Below are 23,172 nucleotides of genomic sequence, written 5' to 3'. Positions count from 1 at the left end.
CTAAGTGTTCCATATCTACCATTAAAATATGTTGACAGTGATGACATCAAAAAATATTTTTCAATGTGAGGTCCAAAGCATGGGGTACTTCCATTTTATTCAACTGATTTTAGATAGAAGTTAAATTTAAGATAACACTCTTCTTTAGTTAGCATATGTCACAATAATTGTTGCCAAATAATATTTTGTGAGTATCTGTATGATCTTTACCACAGACCTGGAATGTGGGTAGGGTGTGAATTCTCATTTTTCAGGTGAGGAGAATGAGATTCAAAGAGGTGAGGTAAGTGGGTGGCACGTCTGAGATATAAACACCAGCCTTCAGTTATTGCCAGATGCAATTGTTTTCTCACTATACAGGTGTCCTTAAGTCTATGCCATATTATTAGAGCAGAGTTTTGGGATTTCTCTGATTATCCCTAAAAGATGTTTCAGCTTTCTTGGCTTGATTGTCCGTAGAGAAAACATTTAAAATAACAACAGATGATTAGAATGTGTTAGGACTATTTCAACTGCTGTACATGTAGTAACATGCTTACATATCCTTGTAGTCCTGAGAGGTTGGTGAAATTATGTTCCGTTAGCAAATGAGGAAGATTAAGTGCCATGAGGTTAAGCTACTTGCCCAACCCATACAGCTAGCAAGTGGTAGAGTTAGAACTATGAACACAGAAATGTGGCTTTTAATAATCATTCCAATCTATGATTGCAGAAACTTTATAATTTATAGCTTACAGACTTTTCATATACATTACCTGTGGAGCCTCACTAACACTCTATGGAGAAGGAGGGCAGGATTTGACAGTGTACCAAGTTTCAGAGAAGTGATTTGACCAACTCCACCCAGATTGCATGTGGTCGAAATCATACTGATATCCTTTCTTTTGAAAGGTAATTATATCTCTATTCTTAGATATGTTCCATTACCCATGATTTTATTAGCTTACTAATCTTAATATGTTTTTTTTTTTTTTCTTTCTGATGGCGAGTTATGTGATTCTGGGCTTAAACTTATAACCTATTTATATCTAATGAATATTTTATTTCTTGTATTTTAATGCTCCTTGATAATGTCTCTTTCAGCTGAATTGCAGTGATTTCCAGAAAGGAGAAAAAGATGGGGATTTTATCTGTACTGCTGATGATGCTGCAGTTTGTGGCACAGATGGGAAAACATACCGCAACAGATGTGAACTGTGTGCTGAGAATCAGTGAGTGGTCTGCCTGTTCTCTGCATAGTCATAGGACGGCTTCCCCCCATCTTTAAGATAATTCATTTTGTAGAAGTTAGCCACCCATAAGCTATTAGTACCACTTTTTTTTTACCACTTTTAAGAAAGGAGTATGTAGAGTTATGTATGTAGCATAATTTTATATTTTACTTTTGTGTGCACTGTCATCACTGTCTTTATTAAGTAAACAGGATAGGGAGATTTCATATATGTGTGTGAATATGTATAATATCTGTACACATGTGTGTATGTACATATATAGACATATACCTGTATGCAACATGGACGTTATATGTATACAGGTGTGTCCTTAAACACTTCTATCAATCTATTTATCTAACATGCCATTTTAAACAGAATGATTTCATCTCAAATGATATATATGTTCATTAATTAAAGTAGTATTCATTAATTAATTAGAGTAAGAAATCGGACCTTTAAATAATGAATTTCTTCTCATCTATTTAATCTTTACCCAATAAATAAAGCATCTCACTGCCCTATATTTTGCCCCCCTTTTATTCCTTCTCCACCCTGGAGGCTAGGCTTGGTTATTGATTGTTTTCCATCAACAAGATGCAGACCTGCTGTGCAGGTTCTGAATTGTGACCTCAATCTTGAGTTGTCTGCTCTTGAGTTTTTGCAAATATAATACCTAATGTATGAAAAGAGTAGTCGGGTCATACTCATTCTTTGATATTCTTTAAGTTTTATCTTTTCTTACAATAAGAATCTCCCACCAAAATAAAACTCTGATCCTTCACATGTTCAAATTTTCAGAAAACATTCTAAAATTAGGCTCTGAACTCCCACCAAGGGCCAAAATAAAGAAACAGAAAGGAAAATATACATGTGAAGAACATGCAGGTTGTTATGAGATATATTTATTTTGTAACACAATTGCAAACAAAAGAAACACTTGTTTTTTACTGTCTTCAGTGAGGAATCCTGTCTAACATCTTCAAATCTCTAATCCAGGTGAAAATTCCTCTCCTTAGATTTCTAGAATACTCCTTGTTATTATACACTGAGAAACATACTGCCCGTTAGGTTTCTTTCTTAATATTTTAAGAATTTAAAATTTAAATTTTAAGAATTTAATTTTAATAATTTTCCTCAGCCAATATCATTGGAAAACAAACTTCTTATAAGTCTTACATATTTTATTTTTATTTGTGTTATTTTTGTTGTTATACAAATCTTAAACTGCAAGCTGCCTTTTTAGAAATTAGGAAGTGTCTTACCTTTATGGTTCTATATTACCAGATATTTTTTAAAGGTCTACTAGACTGAAAAGAGTAAATTATCAGAATTTTAAGTACTTTTCTTGAAAAAAATAGATTACTACTCAGTGTAACCCAAATGAAGAGAACTATAGTGGGATGCTGGATAATAAAAGATTGAATTTGTTTCCTTAAAATAACAAGAGCAACAACAGCAAAGTTCCAGGAAGCATCTCACATCTAATTACAAGTCTTCCTTTGGCCATCTTCTCATGTGAATTCCCACCCCAGACACAGGAAACAAAAGGTCTCTGGAAATTACATTCACAACTCTAAACGTTATCAGCCTTCCAACAGGGCCATTTCTTTTACTTCAAGTTCTAAATGAATAGGCTGTCATTAGACAACTGAAGTAAAGAATGAAATGTAGCACTGTACTCAGGAGGAAAAAAGAATCAAAATACAATGAAGAGAAGCAAGGTGGGAATGGTGGGGAGTTAGTTCTGTGATATTAACTGGTAAATCTGCTAACTTGTGATTTCAGGAAGACCAGCTCCCAAGTTGGCATAAAAAGTGAGGGAAAATGTGAAAGCAGTAATCCAGAACAGGTGAGGGCAGGAGTCAGGGTGGGGGAAAGCCATGGGTGGTGGTGGGTGACCTTATAGAGAAAATGAGTGCTCTCCTCTTCCTCTTTGGTGCATGCCTGCAAGGAAGTAGTTCTTGTTTTGCTTGAAATGGAATAGTGAATACACCAACTAATATGGAAAAGTAGTTGATAGTTCCTGAAAAGAATCACTTTACTTAGGTGGTTAGACCTTCCAACTCTATTTCTGCTTTTATTTTTAAAAAAGAAATCAATCCATCAATCTAAAGGAAACTGCATGTGTGGTGAAAAGGGCCCTAAAGTTCAGTCATTTAACCTGATTTGAAACTCCAGAGTTGTCATTTGCTGACAGAAGACCTTGTAAATTACTTCACTAAAATGATATTTAGTATAAATAGCTACTTTCAATGCTGATTCTGTGAGTCTGCAATGATAGGGGAAAAAAAGAAAGTGTCAAATGCATGTGGGGCTTGACATTTTCTAGCTGAAGAACATTCCTGCTCTTCAGAGTTCAGTTCCCTTGCTTTAGGCCTCTGAGGTCCTCCCTGAAGGATTTTAGTACATACTATTTTAAATGTTTCTTTATCTGAATCTCCTAGGAGATAGTGAGCTACCTGAATTCTAGCACAATCATCAAGGCTTATTGCATTAATGAACTAATAAGCAAATGAGTTCTATACTTAAGTATATGAATTACAACTACTCATTGTGCTGCCTCTACACAGTTGGCACTGCTTTAGATGGCTAGGGCCATCATGATGCAAGAGGTGCTGGCTTCTGTAAAATTTATGAAAGCAGTGTTTTAAGTACTGCAGTCATTCTAACAAATGCCAAGTTCCTTTCCCTGTTCTTCAGGATGTATGCAGTGCTTTTCGGGCCTATGTGAAAGATGGAAGACTTGGATGCACAAGAGAAAATGATCCAGTTCTTGGTCCTGATGGGCGAACACATGGCAATAAGTGTGCGATGTGTGCCGAGCTCTTGTAAGTATCCTCATACCCAGGTAGTCCTCTGAGCATGCACAGGGTTTCTCCCCAGGTACCCCTCCATGGAGCAAACATTCTTTTTAGGAAGCATGCAATCCTTTGTCTTTATAATGTGAAACAGGCTTTGCTTTCAGAATGGCTTGTTTTTTTTCTTTTTCTTCATATAATCAATTGTAGTTTCTAAAAAGGAGAGAATAAAGTGGTTATGCTCATTATTAATTTGAGACCCTGCATTTTTGGAAATACCCAGTGTTTTATAAGGCATAATGTTTTAATATTCAAAAACAATTTTATATAGAATGATCTAGGTCAATAATTTGGCATGCATTGCTTCATTTGGGCATGTGGAGAGACCCTTGTTGAATAATGACAGTTTAACTTTGATAAAAATAATGATGATAATAATAATAATAATAATAGTGCCATGTGTCTAAATTCATTGTTAGTGTAAGTGAATGTAATAAAAGAAAAAGAACAATTGGGTGAACCTTTCTCTGAGTGCCTGGCACTGTTTTAGACACTGGAGACTCAGATATGAATATAAGGCAATTAGTCTTTTATATTCTGTTAAACTAGGAATAGACTCTAATCCTTGCAGCAGTAAGCCTTAAAGTGCTATATTTACATTACTGAATCTTTAAAATCAGGGCAAAAGAAGATTTAACATATTAATAAACTTCACACTTGCTTTTGAAAATGACCTTCAGCAGTTGTAAATTCCAAGGGCATGTTCCATCAGGTTCAGGAGACAGTGATTATTATTGGTTTCCAGACAGGAAAGAAGTGGATTTCCACTTTCTTACCTAGGAGGCATGTGCTTTTGGTGTTCAAACCTGCCCTAAATTCTGTGGTTTTCTGTTTCTTTTCAAGCACCAGCTGAAAAAAGAGTATTTGAGCTTTCTAAGCTGGTTCTTCCACTGTAGAAGTGATATTGCAATGCCTGTCTCCAGGATGAGACTATAATTAGGTAATAGATGTGAAAGGGTTTAGGAGCTCAATTCAAATTCAGCTTTTACTAACAACCATTCCTTTACATGAAGGCAAACAAATGCTTTCAGGTTTAAGAAGCTAAACACAAGGGCGTGGATAGCAATGCCTCAGATGTGCAGTTTGGTTTCACCCCTGTCACAGCATTGTTCTAAAGACCTTGGTTCTGCCTATTAGAGGGAATTTTCCTGACAGCCTCCTGTTTGTCAATCAAGGTGGCACACCCATCCACTGGTACAGAACAAAGCTTCTAATTGACTGGCAGTGAGTCAGTTTCACACCCTTCCTTATCTTTGGTAATTTCTCTGGCTCAAGCATTCAAGACAGGGAAATGCTTGTCTCCTGCAAATGGATCAGTTTCAACAGGTTATGGCAGAGGACACAAAAGTGCTTAGAGTAAGGCTGGATTCTGAAAATAGGATTGAGCCATAAACTAACCAACTGTTTACTTTCTGTAACAGTTTGAAAGAAGCTGCAGAAAATGCCAAGCGAGAAGGTGAAAATAGAATTCGAAGAAATGCTGAAAAGGTAAATGATTCACCAATATAATTTGGCTCATGTGGTCATGAACATTAACCAAATTATGCTTGAAAGTTTAAAATAATGCAATAATGTCATTGTCTTTTATTACCATGTGGCTTCTTCTGAATGTTAAAATTCCTTAAATTTATTTATTTTTTAACTCAGGGGCACTTGACCACTGAGCCACATCCCCAAACCTAATTTGTATTTTATTTAGAGACAGGGTCTCACTGAATTGCTTAGCATTTCACCATTGCTGAGGCTGGCTTTAAACTAGAGATCCTCTAGTCTCAGCCTCCAGAGCCACTGGAATTACAGGTGTGAGCCACTGCACCTGGCTGAAATTCCTCAAATTGACTATTACATTGCTTTGTTTTAATGTTAAAAAATCCCCAAATTGATTATTCCTACTATATTATCATTAGGTTCAGATTTAAACCAACGTTTCCCATTCAAACCTCAAAACATGAATCTCCACCTTTGTTTCCTAGTCCCCCCAAAAGGATCAAGTTTGAGTATACTAAATCTTGCTAATTTTTATCATCCTTCTCCCTGGCATGGCTTAAACCACTTTAACTTGAATAATATTTTAAACAATTGCAACATAATATAAATGAGGAATGACTTTAAAATAAAGTCTTCAAACAATGTACTCCCTGATGTATTTTATAACAAATCCCTCTGACAGAGTTTAGAGTTATTCACTTTTCCATATGGTTATTACCTTATTGAGATCTGCATTTATAAAGGTATTGCTTTTGCTTAAATGAAGATCTCTAAAATTGAGATGGTGGTTCAAAAAATACTCTTAAAATGAAGGGGTTTTCCCCAAAAAATTATTTTGATAATTTAATTATTTTTCAATCTAATACAAAAAGTTATTCCTTTTGTTAACTAAAGAATCACTGTAGCTAATGCAGTCTGGATTTTAAGTCACATCAAACCAACTTTAAATAAGAAGTACAGCAATTGCTTTGCTAAGTGACTGGCCTTTGTGAAGTTAGGACACCTGGGTTTTAGCTTTGTTTTGTCATGCTGTGGGTGTGTGAGACAAAGCAAATCTTCTCCTCTCTGAGTCTCAATTTTCTTGTCAGCAAAATAAGGAGGTTGGATAAAAGACCTCAATTTCTTCTCTTCTTCCTGTTGGACTATGATTCTACATCCTGCATTCTTTGTACTAACACAAACATTATTTTTGTGGATTGTAGGGTTTGTGTTTTTATATGGAAAATACAGGCACAGTGTTTGGAAATCAAGAGCGGACCCTCCTTCCACGTCACAGTGTTAGATAATGAAACAAAATTCCAAATTCAGTGGGGTATTCTGAGTTTAAATTTGAGGAAAAGGCTATGGAGAACCCTTCACAATGTGCTGGACACTCTCCAAGGACTGAAAGTAGTCCTTCCATGGTGGTTGGTAAATTTTGGTCTAAGGGTCCTGTGATAGGTAGCATTTATTACTCCCGAATACAGAAAGTTGTTCTCCCCTGGTTTTCTCCATGTCTGGGCTACTCTGGCTTCTTCTTTATGTGGCTGGGGTCATTAGGTGTAACTGAATAGGACTGCCTAACACTGATGGCTCAATATGGCTCTGTAATTAACCTGTCAGTGGGTTGCTCACAAAAGTGTTTCTTCAGAATCTCCTTGGATGAATCACAACTTATAAACTGAAATTATCATTGTTTCCCTTATGGGAATCATTAGGCATTGATTTTATTACTGTGCCATGATTATCAGCATCTGTTTTCCTAGATTGTTACAACCAGGAAGTTTGGCACATACACTTTACTCCTCCATAAACAGATACCAAGCAGATACCAAGATTTGTTTTTCTTATTATAAGGAGGCAATTAGGATTCTCCTTTAAAGCACCCTATTGAAATTTGAATCATAAAGAAAAATCAGAAAATGCTTGATCTAAAACAGATCCTTAAAATCTTCTATTCCAAAAACCTCACTGTGTGGGTGGCAATGTTGAGTTCCCGAAAGTGATGGGACTTTGTTAAGGTCTCCCAGTGAGTCGAGCCACAGTCTGACTACCCAGGTTCTCTGACTCCCAGTCATCCTCTTTACGCTCATGTTTCCTTGGTTGAAATGGAAGGATGAGGGTCACACAGTTGAAAAGTTTATATAGCAAATTTTTTAATAGTTTACATATTATAGTAATATATGCCATCACAACATATGACGTGGAGATCTCAAACCCAGTGGAATTTGGGGTATGTTTTTTTGTTTAAGTGCAGCCCTCACCAAATAGAGCTTTCAAAACACAGGGGGGAAACCTGAAAGTTCTTTCCAAAGCTTCAGGAAATCTGAGAAGGAATCTCTCTTTGGTTATTTTGATAATTCACAATCTTTTTAGGTTATCTAAGTAGATATTAGTCTTGATGGTCTGTCAATCTCTCAAAGGTGGAGGAGAAAAAAATTAGATTCACTCTTTCAGAGATTTTCACCTATCATGTCAGAAACTCAATAAACAATGATAAAGGAAGCAGAGTACACATAACACTGGACACCATCTTGTTCTCTTTCCCTTGCAAACGAGGAGTGGATTATTTTTTACTTGATCCTAGTAAACTTTAAACATCTAATTTCTTGAATTCTATCTTTTGTCCATTGGAATTTTTTTTTTTTTGTCTTGACTAGTATTTTGTTGGGTTCATGTGGGAAAAATCTTGTTTTTTTTGTTTTGTTTGTTTGTTTGTTTGTTTTGTTTTGTTTTTGTTCCTATGGATTAGGAATTAGCAAGATCTAGTTTTAGTTTTAGGAAACACTCTTTCTTTTTTCATAGGCTGTTTTTGCCTTTTAATAACAGATAAAAGTGCCAAATAACTGCACAAATTGATTATTATTCCTCATTAATTCTCCTTAATATGTTGTTTGTGTTTACCAATACTTCCAGACCTGACATCCTGTGATTATAAATCTATCATGTAAAACGTCAAGATTAAAGAGTGAAAAATGGTGACTATAATGCCTTGTCTTTTTAAGGACCTCTGCAAGGAATTTGAGAACCAAGTGAGGAATGGGAGACTCTTTTGTACACGAGAGAGTGACCCCATCCGTGGCCCTGACGGCAGGATGCACGGCAACAAATGTGCGCTGTGTGCTGAAGTTTTGTGAGTACAGAACAGGAACACTTCCCAATCTCTGGAAAGGAGGAGTGAAGGCTCACCAGGACTGATCAAACATCCATTTGATGTTATTCAGAATAATATCGAGTGGAAGTTTTTGTCCGTGAGAATTGTGTGAGCAGTTTATGTCCTCCACAAATCACAATACCATCACTAAGTTTAGCACTAATTTTTTAAAATATTTTTTTAGTTGTCAATGGACTTCATTTTATTTATTTATATGCAGTGCTGAGAATCGAAACCAGTGCCTTACACATGTTAGGCAAGTGCTGTACCACTGAGTCACAACCCCAGCCCTAAAGTTTTGTTTCTTTTTCTGAGTGCAAACTGACTCCCTTTTCCAGTTAGAGGGCTGATTTAGAAAACACTTCTTCACATTTCCCCGGGGACCTTTGTGAGCCACTTCAGTACCCAGTCGTAGCACAGAATGGGTTAAAAGCAGATACCAAGATTTGTTTTTCTTTAGTAATTACATCATTGTGACAAAGTTGATGAAACAGCCTCAAAAAAATTGTTTACACATTTTAATTGTATTACAATTACCTTTTTATCTGGGATGTGTGGCCTTGGGAAAAGACAAATCCCACTATGTATCAATTATGGCATTTATGAAGATGTCCCAGACAAGTCTCATTACACTTTCCTTCAGATCGCTGAGTTCTATAAGCTCTTACCCACTTGCTGTGTATTGCCAGTGTCTCTCAATCTTGGCATTTTAAGATTCTCTTACTTGGATAAGAACTCTTGAAGTCCTTAATCAAAAATCAATCCTCAAATCCTTGGTAATTTTTTTAAATAACAATCATCACAGATGGTAATTGTATAACTGTTTCTATGACTCTTTGTTGATTATCACCCTATTGGACTATATGTGTCAAGAGAATAGGGAACAGATTCATATATACATGATCGTATACCCAGGCCGAGGCCAAGAATTACCAAAAAATAGTTGCTAACTAAATGATGGGTGAAGGAATGAATGAGTAGATATATAAATGATGATCCCTGCTGTGAAGAAGCTTATGGTTAATAGCAGAAATAAGCCATGGACATGAACGCACATGCACATACATGTTTACATGTTGTAAGACAGAATGAAAACTATCCTATAAGAGAAGAATTTTGAGGTATAACAACACAATGATTTACAGAGAGCTCATGTCTCTATAGGGTCTGGAATGACCTCTTCACAAATTTAAGCTGGGAATATTTAAAAGGAGAGATGAGAAAGAAGATCTTTTTAGTGGAGCTTAAGATGATTTAGATGTGCTTGTGCCAGAATCCAGGAAAACTTGGCTGCTTTTCTATCTATACCTAAGACTATTTTTCAGCATGAAGTTTTAAAGCACCTCTACTCATTTATTTATTTATTTTTCCAGCTTGAGGAACTTTTCTGAAGAAAAAAATAAATCAGATCAAAATCTGATTGAGAATGAAGAAAATGTTAAAGTTAAAAGAGAAATTGAGGTGAGGAAGAGTCTGATCCATCTGGTCATGACCTTTTGTGTGAGAGGTTTGGATGTGTGGGCATATTACTCTAATATGCACTTTCAAATTTGTTTAATATTTTCCCTACTGCTAACAAGTTTTCTGGAAATTAATTTATAGTTATTGTTTTAAACTTATAAAAATGATTATGTCATTACCATTTCTTGATCCATGTGGAGGAAAATAATCAAGGCTCATTAGTAAAATAATTCCACATTCCAAATGAAAGTGGTATATCCAAACATTGTCTGAACTCAAAGTGTGTTGTGTCTCTTCCATAGTGTGGTAGCTGCTGTGAAGATATTCATTTTAAAAGCAATAACCATGTACAAAGTCAATATGCTTTCTTTAAAATCATGCTGCATTCATTTTCTAAATGTCTCTTAACTTACCATCTGCCTGTTTTTCTATTGCTGTTATCTTAGCTCAGACACCTCATAGTTTCCCTTTGCACAGGTGCATTGTCTGGTTTATAAACTTGTAATACACTGAGTCTCCATCTTCCTCAGTCCTCATGATCCATTCACCCTCCCTGTTGTCTTCATAGAACAGGAGATGTTTCATGAGTCCTTGGCATTATGAAATTCCAATGTTTAAAAATATCCTAGAGTATATTTGAGTCATTTATTGAAATGCTAGAAATCTGTTGTGCAGAAACCCTATTTAGATTTATTCTTACTGTTACCAGCCTTCTCAGATACATAGCTTAGTTTGGCAGAGTGACCTGCCCCATTAAAGCTGCCTCTGTGTAACTCCATCTTGTTGCCTAGGCTTTAATTTTAACTTCTTTCTTCCTCTTAATCTTAGTTTACCAAGTTCCTGTAATTTTAGTGCTCAAATATGCCTCGACTATTCGATTATCTCTCACTTCCAATTCCTCCCTTCCCCATCTCTCCCTACCTTGGTTCGTTCCTTCCCATCCTCCTTTCTTTCTGTTTCTAGAATCTGGTTAGTTTCTTTAATTTCAATCTCTATTCACTCAATTCCTTCACAAATTTCTTTGACAATCTTTCTAAAACAAATATGACTCTGTCATTCTCTGCTCTATGTATTTATCATGTTTTCATTGCCTATGGATAAAATCCAAATTCCTTTAGAAGTTTAGAGGTCTGGTTTTGATCATATTCAAGGTCTCCTTTTTGACCACTTCACAAACCTTTCTTTTTTCACACAACTAATTGTTTAGCTACTATACTCAAGGAAATGTCAAATTATCTCTAGAGAACATGTAGTATAATACTGCCAGGATTTTACATATCATAATTCCTCTTGAAGGACTTTTGTTCCATAGTGATCCTGTGTACATCCTCAAGACAGAACTTAGTCAAAAGTTCTTAGAACTTCCATTACACAATTAATCTAGACCTGAGTTATATTTCTTAGCCATGTATATTGAAATTACTTATTCTATTTGGCTAATAGAGGACCTAAATCACATTCATTTTTGTATGCTCTTCATGTATTTGTTAAATCTTTAAATGGATGAATATTGCAAGAAGGGAAGTGTTACAAAATTTTTGGTAGTCCTAAATCCTAAGTTTTATTTTTTTTTTCATCTGAAATTTCTCTTTTCCAATTTCTTTGAATAAACAGCATACAAAATTTACAAATAGAGACCTATGTCTAAAGTATCTAATTTTCATTATTCAGAAACAATGCAGCGAATATCGAGATCATGCAAAGAAGGGGATACTTTTCTGTACCAGAGAAAATGACCCTGTCCGTGGTCTAGATGGAAAAATGCACGGCAACCTGTGCTCCATGTGCCAAGCCTTCTTGTGAGTATCAAGTTTTAGAATGTCACATGGTGCCCTAGTATAGCCAGTTTGTTCCATAGATAGGAAAACCATGGTGCAAGATTGGAGAGTTGGAAGTGTCACAAGCACAATGCTGCAGTAGAGCTGAAAGTAAGTGCTCAGAGTCATTTTTAAGTTGCCTTGTTTTCTCTGACGTTCACTCTCTTAGCACTGGAACCTCCTGACAAACGTAAACTTATAAAAATCTTAGTTGCTGCTTTGTTACTGAAGCTTCATAGGTGAACCTATTTGACAAAATAGGCACCTCATTTTCCATGGGAGTTGGAGTCAAAAGTTAGCACTGGTAGAAATTGAATGGAATTGCCAAACTTCTCTAAAATTATCTTAAACATTACTTTATATACTCTGACATTTTTAGTAAGTGAGAACTAGCAGTTTCCTTTTACTATTTAGAATAGTTCTTACTTTATTTGGTTATGCTCAGACTAAGTATTAGACTATATCTAGATTATAAAAAAGCTATATTTAACTTTTTGTTCTGGTTAATAGCCATGTACAGCTGAAATACCATCAGGTAACTGTGCATACCATACAATTGCATTGTACAAAACAAATTTAGGGTCATTTGGTTTATCAATGTGTGGAAATCATGATTTTTTTTACCGGTTGGTATCATCTTTTGGCTTTTACATAAAATAGCTATGAATAAACACTGCATTTAAGTTTAATTGAAACCCACTGTCTACATGATGTGTAGATGGACCATGGTCTTGAGGGAGGATACTTTGGTTGCAGTTACATCCTGAAAATAGAGATAGCCAAGGCCTTTCTGCCTCTCATCCTTTCTGAGAAACAAGAAACAAGATAATGAATCAGTGAACTTGGTTAAAGCTGCTTTCCACCTCCAGATGTTATATCGCCATTATTCTAATTCTGATATCTATCTTCTTTGTGAACCTTGATGATCTTTTTCTCACCATATGCAAGAAGGATAATTTACAGAAAACAAGTTTTCCAGATACACTATTTCCATCTTTCTTTTAATGTTAAGTAGCAACTATGAAGAAGTCATTATACCAAACTGGAGGTATTATACCAAACCTGAGGCTGCTTTGTTGCTTCTTTTTGATATGTCATGATAGAGGGAAAGGGATGCTCCTCCTTAAGAGGGAGGAAAGATCAGTGGTGCAGGCATGCAAAAAAAAAAAAAAAATCAGCACGTGTTTGCTCTTAATGGATCTCTTCTATTTTCTTTTTCATTCAGCCAACAAGAAGCTGAAGAAAAGAAAAAGGCTAAAGCCCAAGCAAGAAACAAAAGAGGATCTGAAAAAGCACCTTCATATGAAGTGAGTGGGATCCATCTAACAAATCCTCCTCTAACTGAACACCTCAAAGAAACTATCAGAAAATCCCAACCCTTCAATCCCAGATAGCATTGAGTTGAATGCAGTGGGATATTGTGCTGTTCTTGGATCTTCAGAGACTAACTTGTCAACTATAAAGAACTTCTTGGAGTCAATAATTGAGTTCCAGTTCTAGTTTCAACCTTTCCAGATAGAGGCTTTTAGCTATTGCTAAGTACTGTCCAGAAAAACTGTACGTGTGCAATTTCTCCAGATGAATACCTGAAATTTAATATCTGAGTCGAAATAAAAATTCCCTGATTCTATAAAAGACATGGATTTCACCTCTAAAATATTACAGTATTCATTAGATGAATGATCAGCACAACCTGTTGTAATGATGAGTGTTGCTTAATTCTCTCTCTAGATTCTGTCCTTTCTCTTATCCTCCTCTTATCCAAACATTAACTTAATACAGTAAAAGTAATATTGCAAAATGTAAATCAGGTCATAATACTGCTCTACTTAACCCACAGACACTCCTTATCAGCTACAGGGTACAGTTTAGTCTCATGCCTCTCTCTTAATTTGCTTCTTTACCTCCATTCAGAAATCCACTTTCCACTATGTGCTATATAATTTTGCATCTGTGTCTCTTGGCTTCTTTTATTTTCACAATGTAGTGCACATATTCTAAAGTTCATTTTTTTAACCTAGGAAAATGCTACTTTTGACAGACTTACTTAAATTATTCTTGACATATTTCCTGGTTTCCACCATCAAATTCCATGATCTCAGACATTTAGTTGTCAGATATATTGTACCTGTATATTTTCATTTATTTTATTCTGTTCAGTTTATGGTAGGGTTTGCTTGGGTACCTCTTATATCATATTGTGATGTTCTATTATTTCTTATGTGTGGCCATTTCTTAGAAAATGATATTTTGTTATTGTTGTTGACTTAAATTTTACATTTATGAGAAATATAATTAAAATCCTGGGCTTATCAAAATATAACACTAATTTAGGCCAATGTAGATGTTTGAATTAACTTCCTTCCCATACCATGGCAGGATCTTTGCAGTGAATATCGACAGTTGGTGAGGGATGGGAGACTCCCCTGCACCAGAGAGAATGACCCCATTCAGGGTCCAGATGGGAAAATGCATGGCAACACCTGCTCCATGTGTCAGGCCTTCTTGTAAGTAGAGTCACAGCCAGAGAAACAAGGGAGGGCGTTACCCTCTCTGCTTCCTTTTATGCTCAATTTGGAAAGGAACTTCTTCAGTAGGGAACTACAAGAATTAAAACATATTTGAAGAAACTGGCTCATTGGAGAAACATATAAAAACCATGTCCCTACACTTAGGTCAGGGAAGAGTCACAGTTTTGAAAGATCCAAGAAGTGAAACAGGACTTTTCTAGGTTGCCTCCACAGATGCAATTGAGGCCAGTGAGTGAAAGCTCTGGAAGACAGGCTCCAGCTCAATGCCAGGAAGAACCTCCCAACAGTTTGATGATTCCAAAGATGGAATGACTTACCATTGAGTGTCAAGGATGATATAGGTAAAGGCATTAAATGACAGATTAAAGCAAAGGACAGTCATCATAGATATAGTCCTAAGCACTGGAAGTTTAGAAAACCACCTCTGAACTAGGGTCTAAATTCTTCACTTGCACTTACAATTCTGTCCTTGGACAAATTAGGCATTCTGACTCTTTTCTTATTAGAAAAAAATGTGTTAAAGTAATAGTTTTACTACCTAAAGTCATGCCTATTTCATAGTATGAGCACAGACTTAGGCACACAGTAAGAATTTAATACATGTCAATTAACTGTCAAATTTTGTCTGAGATTATTTTCAATCTGAAAATTCTCTGATTCTTTCTCCTATCTTTTCTTCAACCACTCTCATTTAGCCAAGCAGAAGAACAGGAAAAGAAAAAGAGGGAAAGTACGTCAAGAAATAAAAGACAATCTGCTTCCTTTGAGGTGAGCTACCCTTTCGAATAAGTCAGAGGCATATGAACCTGGGGATGAGCAGGTGGCATTCGGGAACACATGAATTCCCTGAAACCTTTGTACAGCTGTTCTTTTGGTGTGTTTGCATCTGTGCATGTGCAGATGTGATTTTCTTGCTTGAGGATCTATTGACACTTAAAAATATCCATGCCTTCAAAGTTGAGAAGTATCCTAAAATAGGCCAAGAGTTGACCTCCAGTTTAAAAAATAAAAGGCTAAATTTCACTCATTCTTGCAATCAGATCTAAACTTTGTTTAACACCTCCAACTTTCCTCCTTGATTTCTTTAGAAGTTATGTAGTGAATACCGCAAATCCTGGAAGAATGGACAACTTATTTGCACCAGAGAGAATGACCCCATTCGGGGCCCAGATGGGAAAATGCATGGCAACACCTGCTCCATGTGTCAGGCCTTCTTGTGAGTAGAGTCACAGCCTAGTTGCCCTCTCTGCTTCCTTTTATGTTCAATTTGGAGAGGAACTACTTCTGTAGGGAACTATAAGAATTAAAACATATTTGAAGAAACTGCCTCATTGGAGAAACATATAAAAACCATGTCCTTACACTTAGACCAGGGAAGAGTCACAGTTTTGAAAGATCCAAGAAGTGAAACAGGACTTTTCTAGGTTGCCTCCACGGATGCAATTGAGGCCAGTGAGCCAGTGGGTGAAAGCTCTGGAAGACAGGGTCCAGCTCAATGCCAGGAAGAACTTCCCAACAGTTTGATGATTCCAAAAATGGAATGACTTACCATTGAGTGTCAAGGATGATATAGGTAAAGGCATTAAATGACAGATTAAAGCAAAGTCTGGACCGTCGTCATAGATATAGTACTGAGCACTGGAAGTTTAGAAAACCCTCTCTGAACCAGGGTCTAAATTCTTCACTTGCACTTACAATTCTGTTCTTGGACAAATTAGGCACTCTGTCTGTTTTCTTATTAGAAAAAAATGGGTTAAAGTAATAGTTTTACTACCTAAAGTCATGCCTATTTCATAGTATGAGCACAGACTTAGGCACACAGTAAGAATTTAATACATGTTAATTAACTGTCAAATTTTGTCTGAGATTATTTTCAATCTGAAAATTCTCTGATTCTTTCTCCTATCTTTTCTTCAACCATTCTCATTTAGCCAAGCAGAAGAAGAGGAAAAGAAAAAGAGGGAAAGTACGTTAAGAAATAAAAGACAAACTGCTTCCTTTGAGGTGAGCTACCCTTTCCAATAAGTCAGAGGCATATGGACCTGGGGATGCACACGTGGCATTAGAGAACACATGAATTGCCTGAAACCCCATGAAACCTTTGTACAGCTGTTGTTTTCGTGTATTTGTATCTGTGCATGTACAGATGTGATTTTCTTGCTTGAGGATCCATTGATAGTATCGCTTAAAAATATCCATGCCTTCAAATTGAGAAATATTCTAAAATAGGCCAACAGTTGACCTCCAGTTTAAAAAAATAAAAGGCTAAATTTCACTCAATCTTGAAATCAGATCTAAATTTTGTTTAACACCTCCAACTTTCCTCCTTGATTTCTTTAGAAGTTATGTAGTGAGTACCGCAAATCCTGGAAGAATGGACAACTTATTTGCACCAGAGAGAATGACCCCATTCGGGGCCCAGATGGGAAAATGCATGGCAACACCTGCTCCATGTGTCAGGCCTTCTTGTGAGTAGAGCATTGCCAGGGAGCTTGGGAAATGCTTTGGGAAAACTGTTTTAATGGAAATAATGCACTTTCTTCTTCAATGTAGAATTCGGTTTGAATGTCATATTTAAAAGTACCAAAAAATCGTAACAGCAAATGGAGAACTTTCAGACTATAAGTGTATAAGAGATACAGCATAAGCAAGATGTAAAAGTGAACTAGTGTGTGATCTTATTTATATAAGACATCTCAAATATCAAACTTACAGAAGTAGACAAGACTGGGGTGGGGAAGAATGGGTGTTGGGAATGAGGAAATCTCAACTAAAAGGTCTGATTTCAATTAAGAGGCATACTTTTTGAGAACTTTTGCACAATATGGAGAGTGTAGTTAATATGTATTTCAAAAGAGCTAAAAGAGTACATTTTAAATATTCTAATCACAGAGAAATAAATATATGAGGTGATTATGTTTCTTAGACTGATTTAATCATTCCACATGTATATCTATATAAAAATATCACATTATCTTCATAAATAGAAGTTACTTGTCAATTAAAATAATTTTTCAAAAAAGAGATGCAGAATGGTATTTTATAAGGCATTTCAGAAGTAATCTATAGTTTCCTATCCAGATTAGAGAGTATCTATGACAATCATACTAATTATTTTCAGCTCTCTGAAATATTATTAGTCAAACTAAGAAAATACATGATATTACAGGTAAAGTATCATTGTAATATATAGAAATTTTATGAGATTTTTTTCTTTTGCTCACTATTTTTCTTCCTACTCATTCTGTGTGAATTTAGGGAATAGAACTAAAATGGATAAGAGGTATAGAGAGGAAGATTTGAGTTTAACATGAATAATAACATAAAGATAATGACTTAAGGATTATTATTTCCATGTGTAGAAGTCAGTTACCTATTTTAGGGAACCTGAAGTTTGACTGTGAAATAAGTGAAATGATATGAACCCTTAAGCAAGAATCTATAATTTCCGAAACTCATTTTTTGACAAAAAGTGTTTAACAATTTAATTTCTCGGCAGATATTTGGTTATTCAGTCTTCTCTGTTGGGGCCAGTATAATTCATCAGATTTCTCCCATAATGTTAGGGCCACTGAACTCTAAAAATCTTTTCGATTTGAAAAGTCAATACGATGATGACTTAGGTATCATAATAAGAATTTATTGAATAGATGAAATTGGCTGGTATGTGATAATATTTGCCACATAATCTCATAATATCTTCATCATAATCATATGAAATAGGTTCTATATTGTCACAAGTTACAGATGAAAAGACGAAAGCCCAGTGAAGTTGAGAATGGCAGAAAATCAGCTGAGGTTATGTTCCATGTTGGTAAAGAAAATTATAGCATGCTTCTCACTGTAGTGTAGACAGGACATAATCTCTTATCAAGGCTTTACCAACTACTGGTGATATATTTGCCTATTCATAGGCTTATTTCAATCTATTTTTCTTTTCCTCTACAATCACTTTTCAAAGACAAGGAAATAATTCTGCCACCTAGTGGTCAGTTCAGTGGCCTTTTCTGATCATTCCTCATTAAAATATTTAGTCAACTTAGATATGTTTAGATCAGTTTTCACATAAAGAAGTATGAAAATCTCACATTTTAAACCTATTTTAATAAATACAGTAAATACAAAAATTCTCCGATAAATACAAAAATCTCTATTCAAAAACACTTTTATCACCCATATTTTGTCAATATGCTAACAAAGGTTACTGAGTTTCTTGATCTTTTTTCCTCCATTGTCATTTTTTGCACTTTTTCATACCATGTGAAAATAATCTTTTCATCTTTTAAAAATGTTTTAATTTGATGGATGGTCAAATCTTGTATTGATCAGAATACATTAAAACATTTTAACAAATTATGCATTTTTTTTCTCTATACAGCAGGATTTGTTTGTGTCATATACCAGCTATGCTATAGGTCCAACCACTAAATTCAGTTTGCAACACTAGTAATTGTCTAACATAGAAAGATGTATTGTTCTCACTTAATTTTATCATATGCTTATTTTTGGAATGTTTACTTACAATGATGACATTGCTGATGATATCAGTCCCTTATATCATTTATGCTAATCACTGCATAAATCACTGCATATGATGTAAGAGTTACTATTCTAGTGACTTTATATGTACCAACTCATTTAATACTCCAAACATTCCTATGAGAAAGGTATTCTTATTTCCTGTCCTATACATCTATTGCCTCTTCATTTAAAAACAAAGAAGGCATAGGGAGACTAAGGTGCATCTCATTCTCCTTGGATGATCTCATTCCAGAGTATTTCCCCTTTAGCCACTCTGCTGTACTGCCCCCCAAACCAAATATTACTGCTTTATAAAAGTGACCACAGAAGCAAATCAGAGAGTATTATTGCAGTACACATGCTGGGAAGTTAAATGGATTACTCATTGATAAAGGGACTTCCTCTTGCACACTATTGTCTTGAGGTGTGGTGAACATTTCTAGTTCATTATAAATAAAAGGACAAAGTACTATGGGTGGATCTTGAGAATAGACAAAGCAATGGATTATCAATCTATGAATCAGTCTATGAATGTGAAAGGTCTGCTCTCCTGGAATAAGATCCATTTCTTCTCTCTCTCTTTTTTTCCCATCCCTTGTAGTAAACAAGAAGAAAAAGGAAAAGCAAAAGATAAGAGGGAAGCTGCAAAGGTAATTTTCTCAGAAATGCTGATTCTGTGCCTTGGCAATTTTTCTTTACAGTAACATTCTAGTTATCTCATTATCATAAATTGTTTCTGTTTGTTTCATGTCTAAAATAAACTAAGAAAACTCTTATCCTTTAAAAAAAGAAAGAGAAGTCTTTATGAAATTTTTCTAATACCAATTTTCCTTCATAATTATTCAAATTTTGAGGTTCATTTTTATAAAAAAATGAGTATTCAAAGGTTAGAGGGAGACCTAAACCCCAAACTGATAACAATGTCCTAAGTAAGAATGGTGAAGTGACCTTAAAACCATTCACAGACATTCACTCCTACAGCAGCAACAGAGAGAATAACACAGAGACTGTAGACAGCACACCTATCAGGGACCTCAATATAGATCATGTCCATACCTTCACAGAATTGTGAAGCCTAGAAGAGCAATAACAGAGAATGTACTCCATATACACTGCTGCATACAACATATCTGACCCACTGGACGGACCCCACTATTGTGAGATCTACAGGGAAAGTGGGATCCTCAAGCACTAACACAATAAAGTGTCAAGATACACTATCACCACAGAAACAATAAGGAATCTATGCTACAAAACCCCCTTGGAAATATATTCATAATAACATGATGCTCTGGAACATTTCATCAAGAGAGAGTTATGCCCTAAAGGGGCCTTCACATAATAGTTGAAGAGAAATCCATCCCAACAGATGCGCAAATACCAACTTAGGAATATAAGAATTATGGAAATGAAACAAAACAAGAGAATGTGTCACCATAAGGCTCACAATTCACCAGTAACTTATTCCAAAGATTGAGTGGATGAAACAGAAGATAAAGAATTTAAAGAATGATTATAAAAGTGACCAATGAAACAGAGAACACAGAAAATTGTGTGAAAAAAAATAAGGAAACAAATATAGGATATAAATGAGAAATTCAGTTAAGAAATAGAAATATTGACAAAGACCCGAACAGATATCTTAGAAATGAAAGGCACAATCAATGAAATAAAAAATTCAGTTGAAAGTCTCTTCAACAGATTAGACCAGGTAGAAGACAGAATCTCAGTTTGAAGACAAGTTGGCTGACTTTGAATATACACATAAAATTACAACAACAGGATGGTGGGAAGATGGCAGAATAGATGAAGTCCTGTTTCTGGCTGTTCTGTGGCATGAAATGAAGAAAGCAGACAGGCAGCTTCTCCACAAGGTCTCTCCTAGACGGAATACAACATCTCCGAGAGTATGAGAAGACCCCTATACAGTGGATTGTCACAGAAATCACCAGTGCTGGGACCACCAGTGCAGAAATCAGAGCCTCTGCGCTCAAGTAAGTCTCTGGACTCTGGACCCAAAGCCTGCAGTTCTAGCAGCACGACTCACCAGCAGCTTAGCAGAACCAACTATCACCACCTCTGCAGAACTCCAGACTGCACTCTGCTCCCATGCAGGTCACTCTGCTGCTACCTATCCACAGCACAAGGCCATCGCCCAGCTCCCCCCACATCACCAGACACCCTTGCACTGGAAGCAGTCCAACTCCATGTTGGAAAACCTTCCTCAGGATTTTGTAATGGGTGTGGGTATCAGATTGGTTCGCCATTTGAGCAGGTACCTGATTTCCAATCCACCCCCCTCCCCAGTGCTGATAACTCAGCACAGTGGCCACCTAATACAAACACAGCTCTCAGTTGGACAGGAGTGCAGTGTGACCAGGGCGCCGCCCACCTGGTGTGAGCTTGGGGGTGAGAGGTCCTATCTATTCTCCTGCTACTAACCCTCTTCACTAGATTTCTCCTTCACATTTCCTAAGATATATTAACTGTCTACCCTCACATCTTTTCCCCTCAGCATATCGTCCTATGCCTGACCCTCAGTTCATTTTCCACTAGCAGAAACTGTAAACCATTTTATGAAACTACTGATGATATTTTAAATAATAATTGAATCCAACATTTCTGGACATTGAGACTAAACTGTAAATGTCTTAATAACAACAATTTGTTCATAGGTGATGTTGTTGATATTGGAATCAGTTAACATTGTTCTTCCCCACAAAGGAGAGATCTTGGAATCCTACAAGAGCACTACAAATCTCCCACAATAAACAAAAGTTAAAACAATAACACACCAGATCCACAGAGCTGCAAAGAAAGACACATGAGCAACATAAAAAGGGAAGAAAGTACCACAAACAAATCAAAACAACATATCATTAGAAGCATTGGCAACTACAGCATAAAAATTGACAGAGAAAGATTTCAGGATATACATGGTTAAAATGTTTTGGGATTTCAAAGAAGACATAAGAAAACAAATACAGGCAGTGAAAGCTACATAAACAATTGAAAGAAGCAAAAGATCACCTCAAAAGGGAGAGGTTAAAAAAAACAGAAATACTTGAAATGAAAGAAATAATAAACCAAATAAAAACCTCAAATTAAAGCATTATCAACAGAGTAGACCACTTAGAAGACCATATACTATGTCACAAAGCAACTCTTAGCAAATACACAAAAGTAGAAATACTACCATGCATTTTATCAGATCATAATGGAATGAAATTGGAAATCAACGACAAAATAAAAAATAAAAATTTCTCCATTACCTTGAGACTAAACAATATGCTACTGAATCAACAATGGATCACAGAAGACATCAAGGAGGAGATTTAAAAATTCTTAGAGGTAAATGAGAACATAGACACAACATATCGAAATCTCTGGGACACAATGAAAGCAGTGCTAAGAGGAAAATTCATTGCATGGAGTTTATTCCTTAAAAGAAGAAAAAGTCAACAAATAAATGACCTTACACTACATCTCAAAGCCCTAGAAAAAGAAGAAAAAATAGCAAAAGCAGTAGAAAGCAAGAAATAATTAAAATTAGAGCCAAAATCAATAAAAATGAAACAATAAATAATTGAAAAAATTGATAAAACAATTTATTTATTGAAAAAATAAATAAAATTGACAGACCCTTAGCCATGCAAATGAAGAGAAGGATCGAGAGAACTCAAATTACCAGCATATGTGATGAAAAAGGTAATATCACAACAGACACTACAGAAATACAGAGGATAATTAGAAATTATTTTGAAATCTTATTCTCCAATAAAATAGAAGGTATTGAAGGCATTGACAAAATTCTTAAATCATACGATTTGCTCAGATTGAGTCAGGAAGATATACACAATTTAAACAGACCAATTTCAAGTGAGGAAATAGAAGAAGCCATCAGAAGCTTACCAACCAAGAAAAGCCCGGGACTGGATGGATACACAGCTGAGTTCTACAAGACCTTTAAAGAAGAACCAATACTTTTCAATTTATTTCAGGAAATAGAAAAAGAGGCAGTAATTCCAAACTCATTCTATGAGGTCAATATCACCCCATCCCAAAACCAGGCAAAGACACATCAAAGAAAGAAAACTTCAGACCAATATCTCTAATTAACATAGATGCAAATTTCTCAATAAAATTCTG

At 35.7% G+C, this 23,172-nt stretch overlaps 1 protein-coding gene across 4 annotated transcripts in view; it reads left to right on the top strand.

Moving 5' to 3' along the window:
* The window catches only part of Spink5 (serine peptidase inhibitor Kazal type 5), a 171,413-nt gene that overhangs the window by 105,121 nt on the left and 43,120 nt on the right, over nt 1-23,172 (top strand). For all 4 annotated transcript variants that reach the window (XM_058584235.1, XM_058584236.1, XM_058584237.1 and 1 more), the window contains exons 7-20: nt 1,084-1,211; nt 3,000-3,063; nt 3,915-4,042; nt 5,494-5,560; nt 8,545-8,672; nt 10,067-10,154; nt 11,826-11,953; nt 13,197-13,278; nt 14,351-14,478; nt 15,198-15,270; nt 15,591-15,718; nt 16,434-16,506; nt 16,843-16,970; nt 19,625-19,673. In XM_058584235.1, coding sequence (XP_058440218.1) covers nt 1,084-1,211; nt 3,000-3,063; nt 3,915-4,042; nt 5,494-5,560; nt 8,545-8,672; nt 10,067-10,154; nt 11,826-11,953; nt 13,197-13,278; nt 14,351-14,478; nt 15,198-15,270; nt 15,591-15,718; nt 16,434-16,506; nt 16,843-16,970; nt 19,625-19,673 — 1,392 coding nt within the window. The remainder of the gene's footprint in view (nt 1-1,083; nt 1,212-2,999; nt 3,064-3,914; nt 4,043-5,493; nt 5,561-8,544; nt 8,673-10,066; nt 10,155-11,825; nt 11,954-13,196; nt 13,279-14,350; nt 14,479-15,197; nt 15,271-15,590; nt 15,719-16,433; nt 16,507-16,842; nt 16,971-19,624; nt 19,674-23,172) is intronic.

Source organism: Marmota monax, unplaced genomic scaffold (assembly GCF_021218885.2).
Source record: "Marmota monax isolate L192 unplaced genomic scaffold, Marmota_monax_Labrador192_F-V1.1 WCK01_AAM20220418_F8-fsc00006, whole genome shotgun sequence".
NCBI lineage: Eukaryota > Metazoa > Chordata > Mammalia > Rodentia > Sciuridae > Marmota > Marmota monax.
The sequence above is the reverse complement of the archived record's forward strand: the minus strand, read 5'-3'. Positions and strand labels throughout refer to the sequence as shown.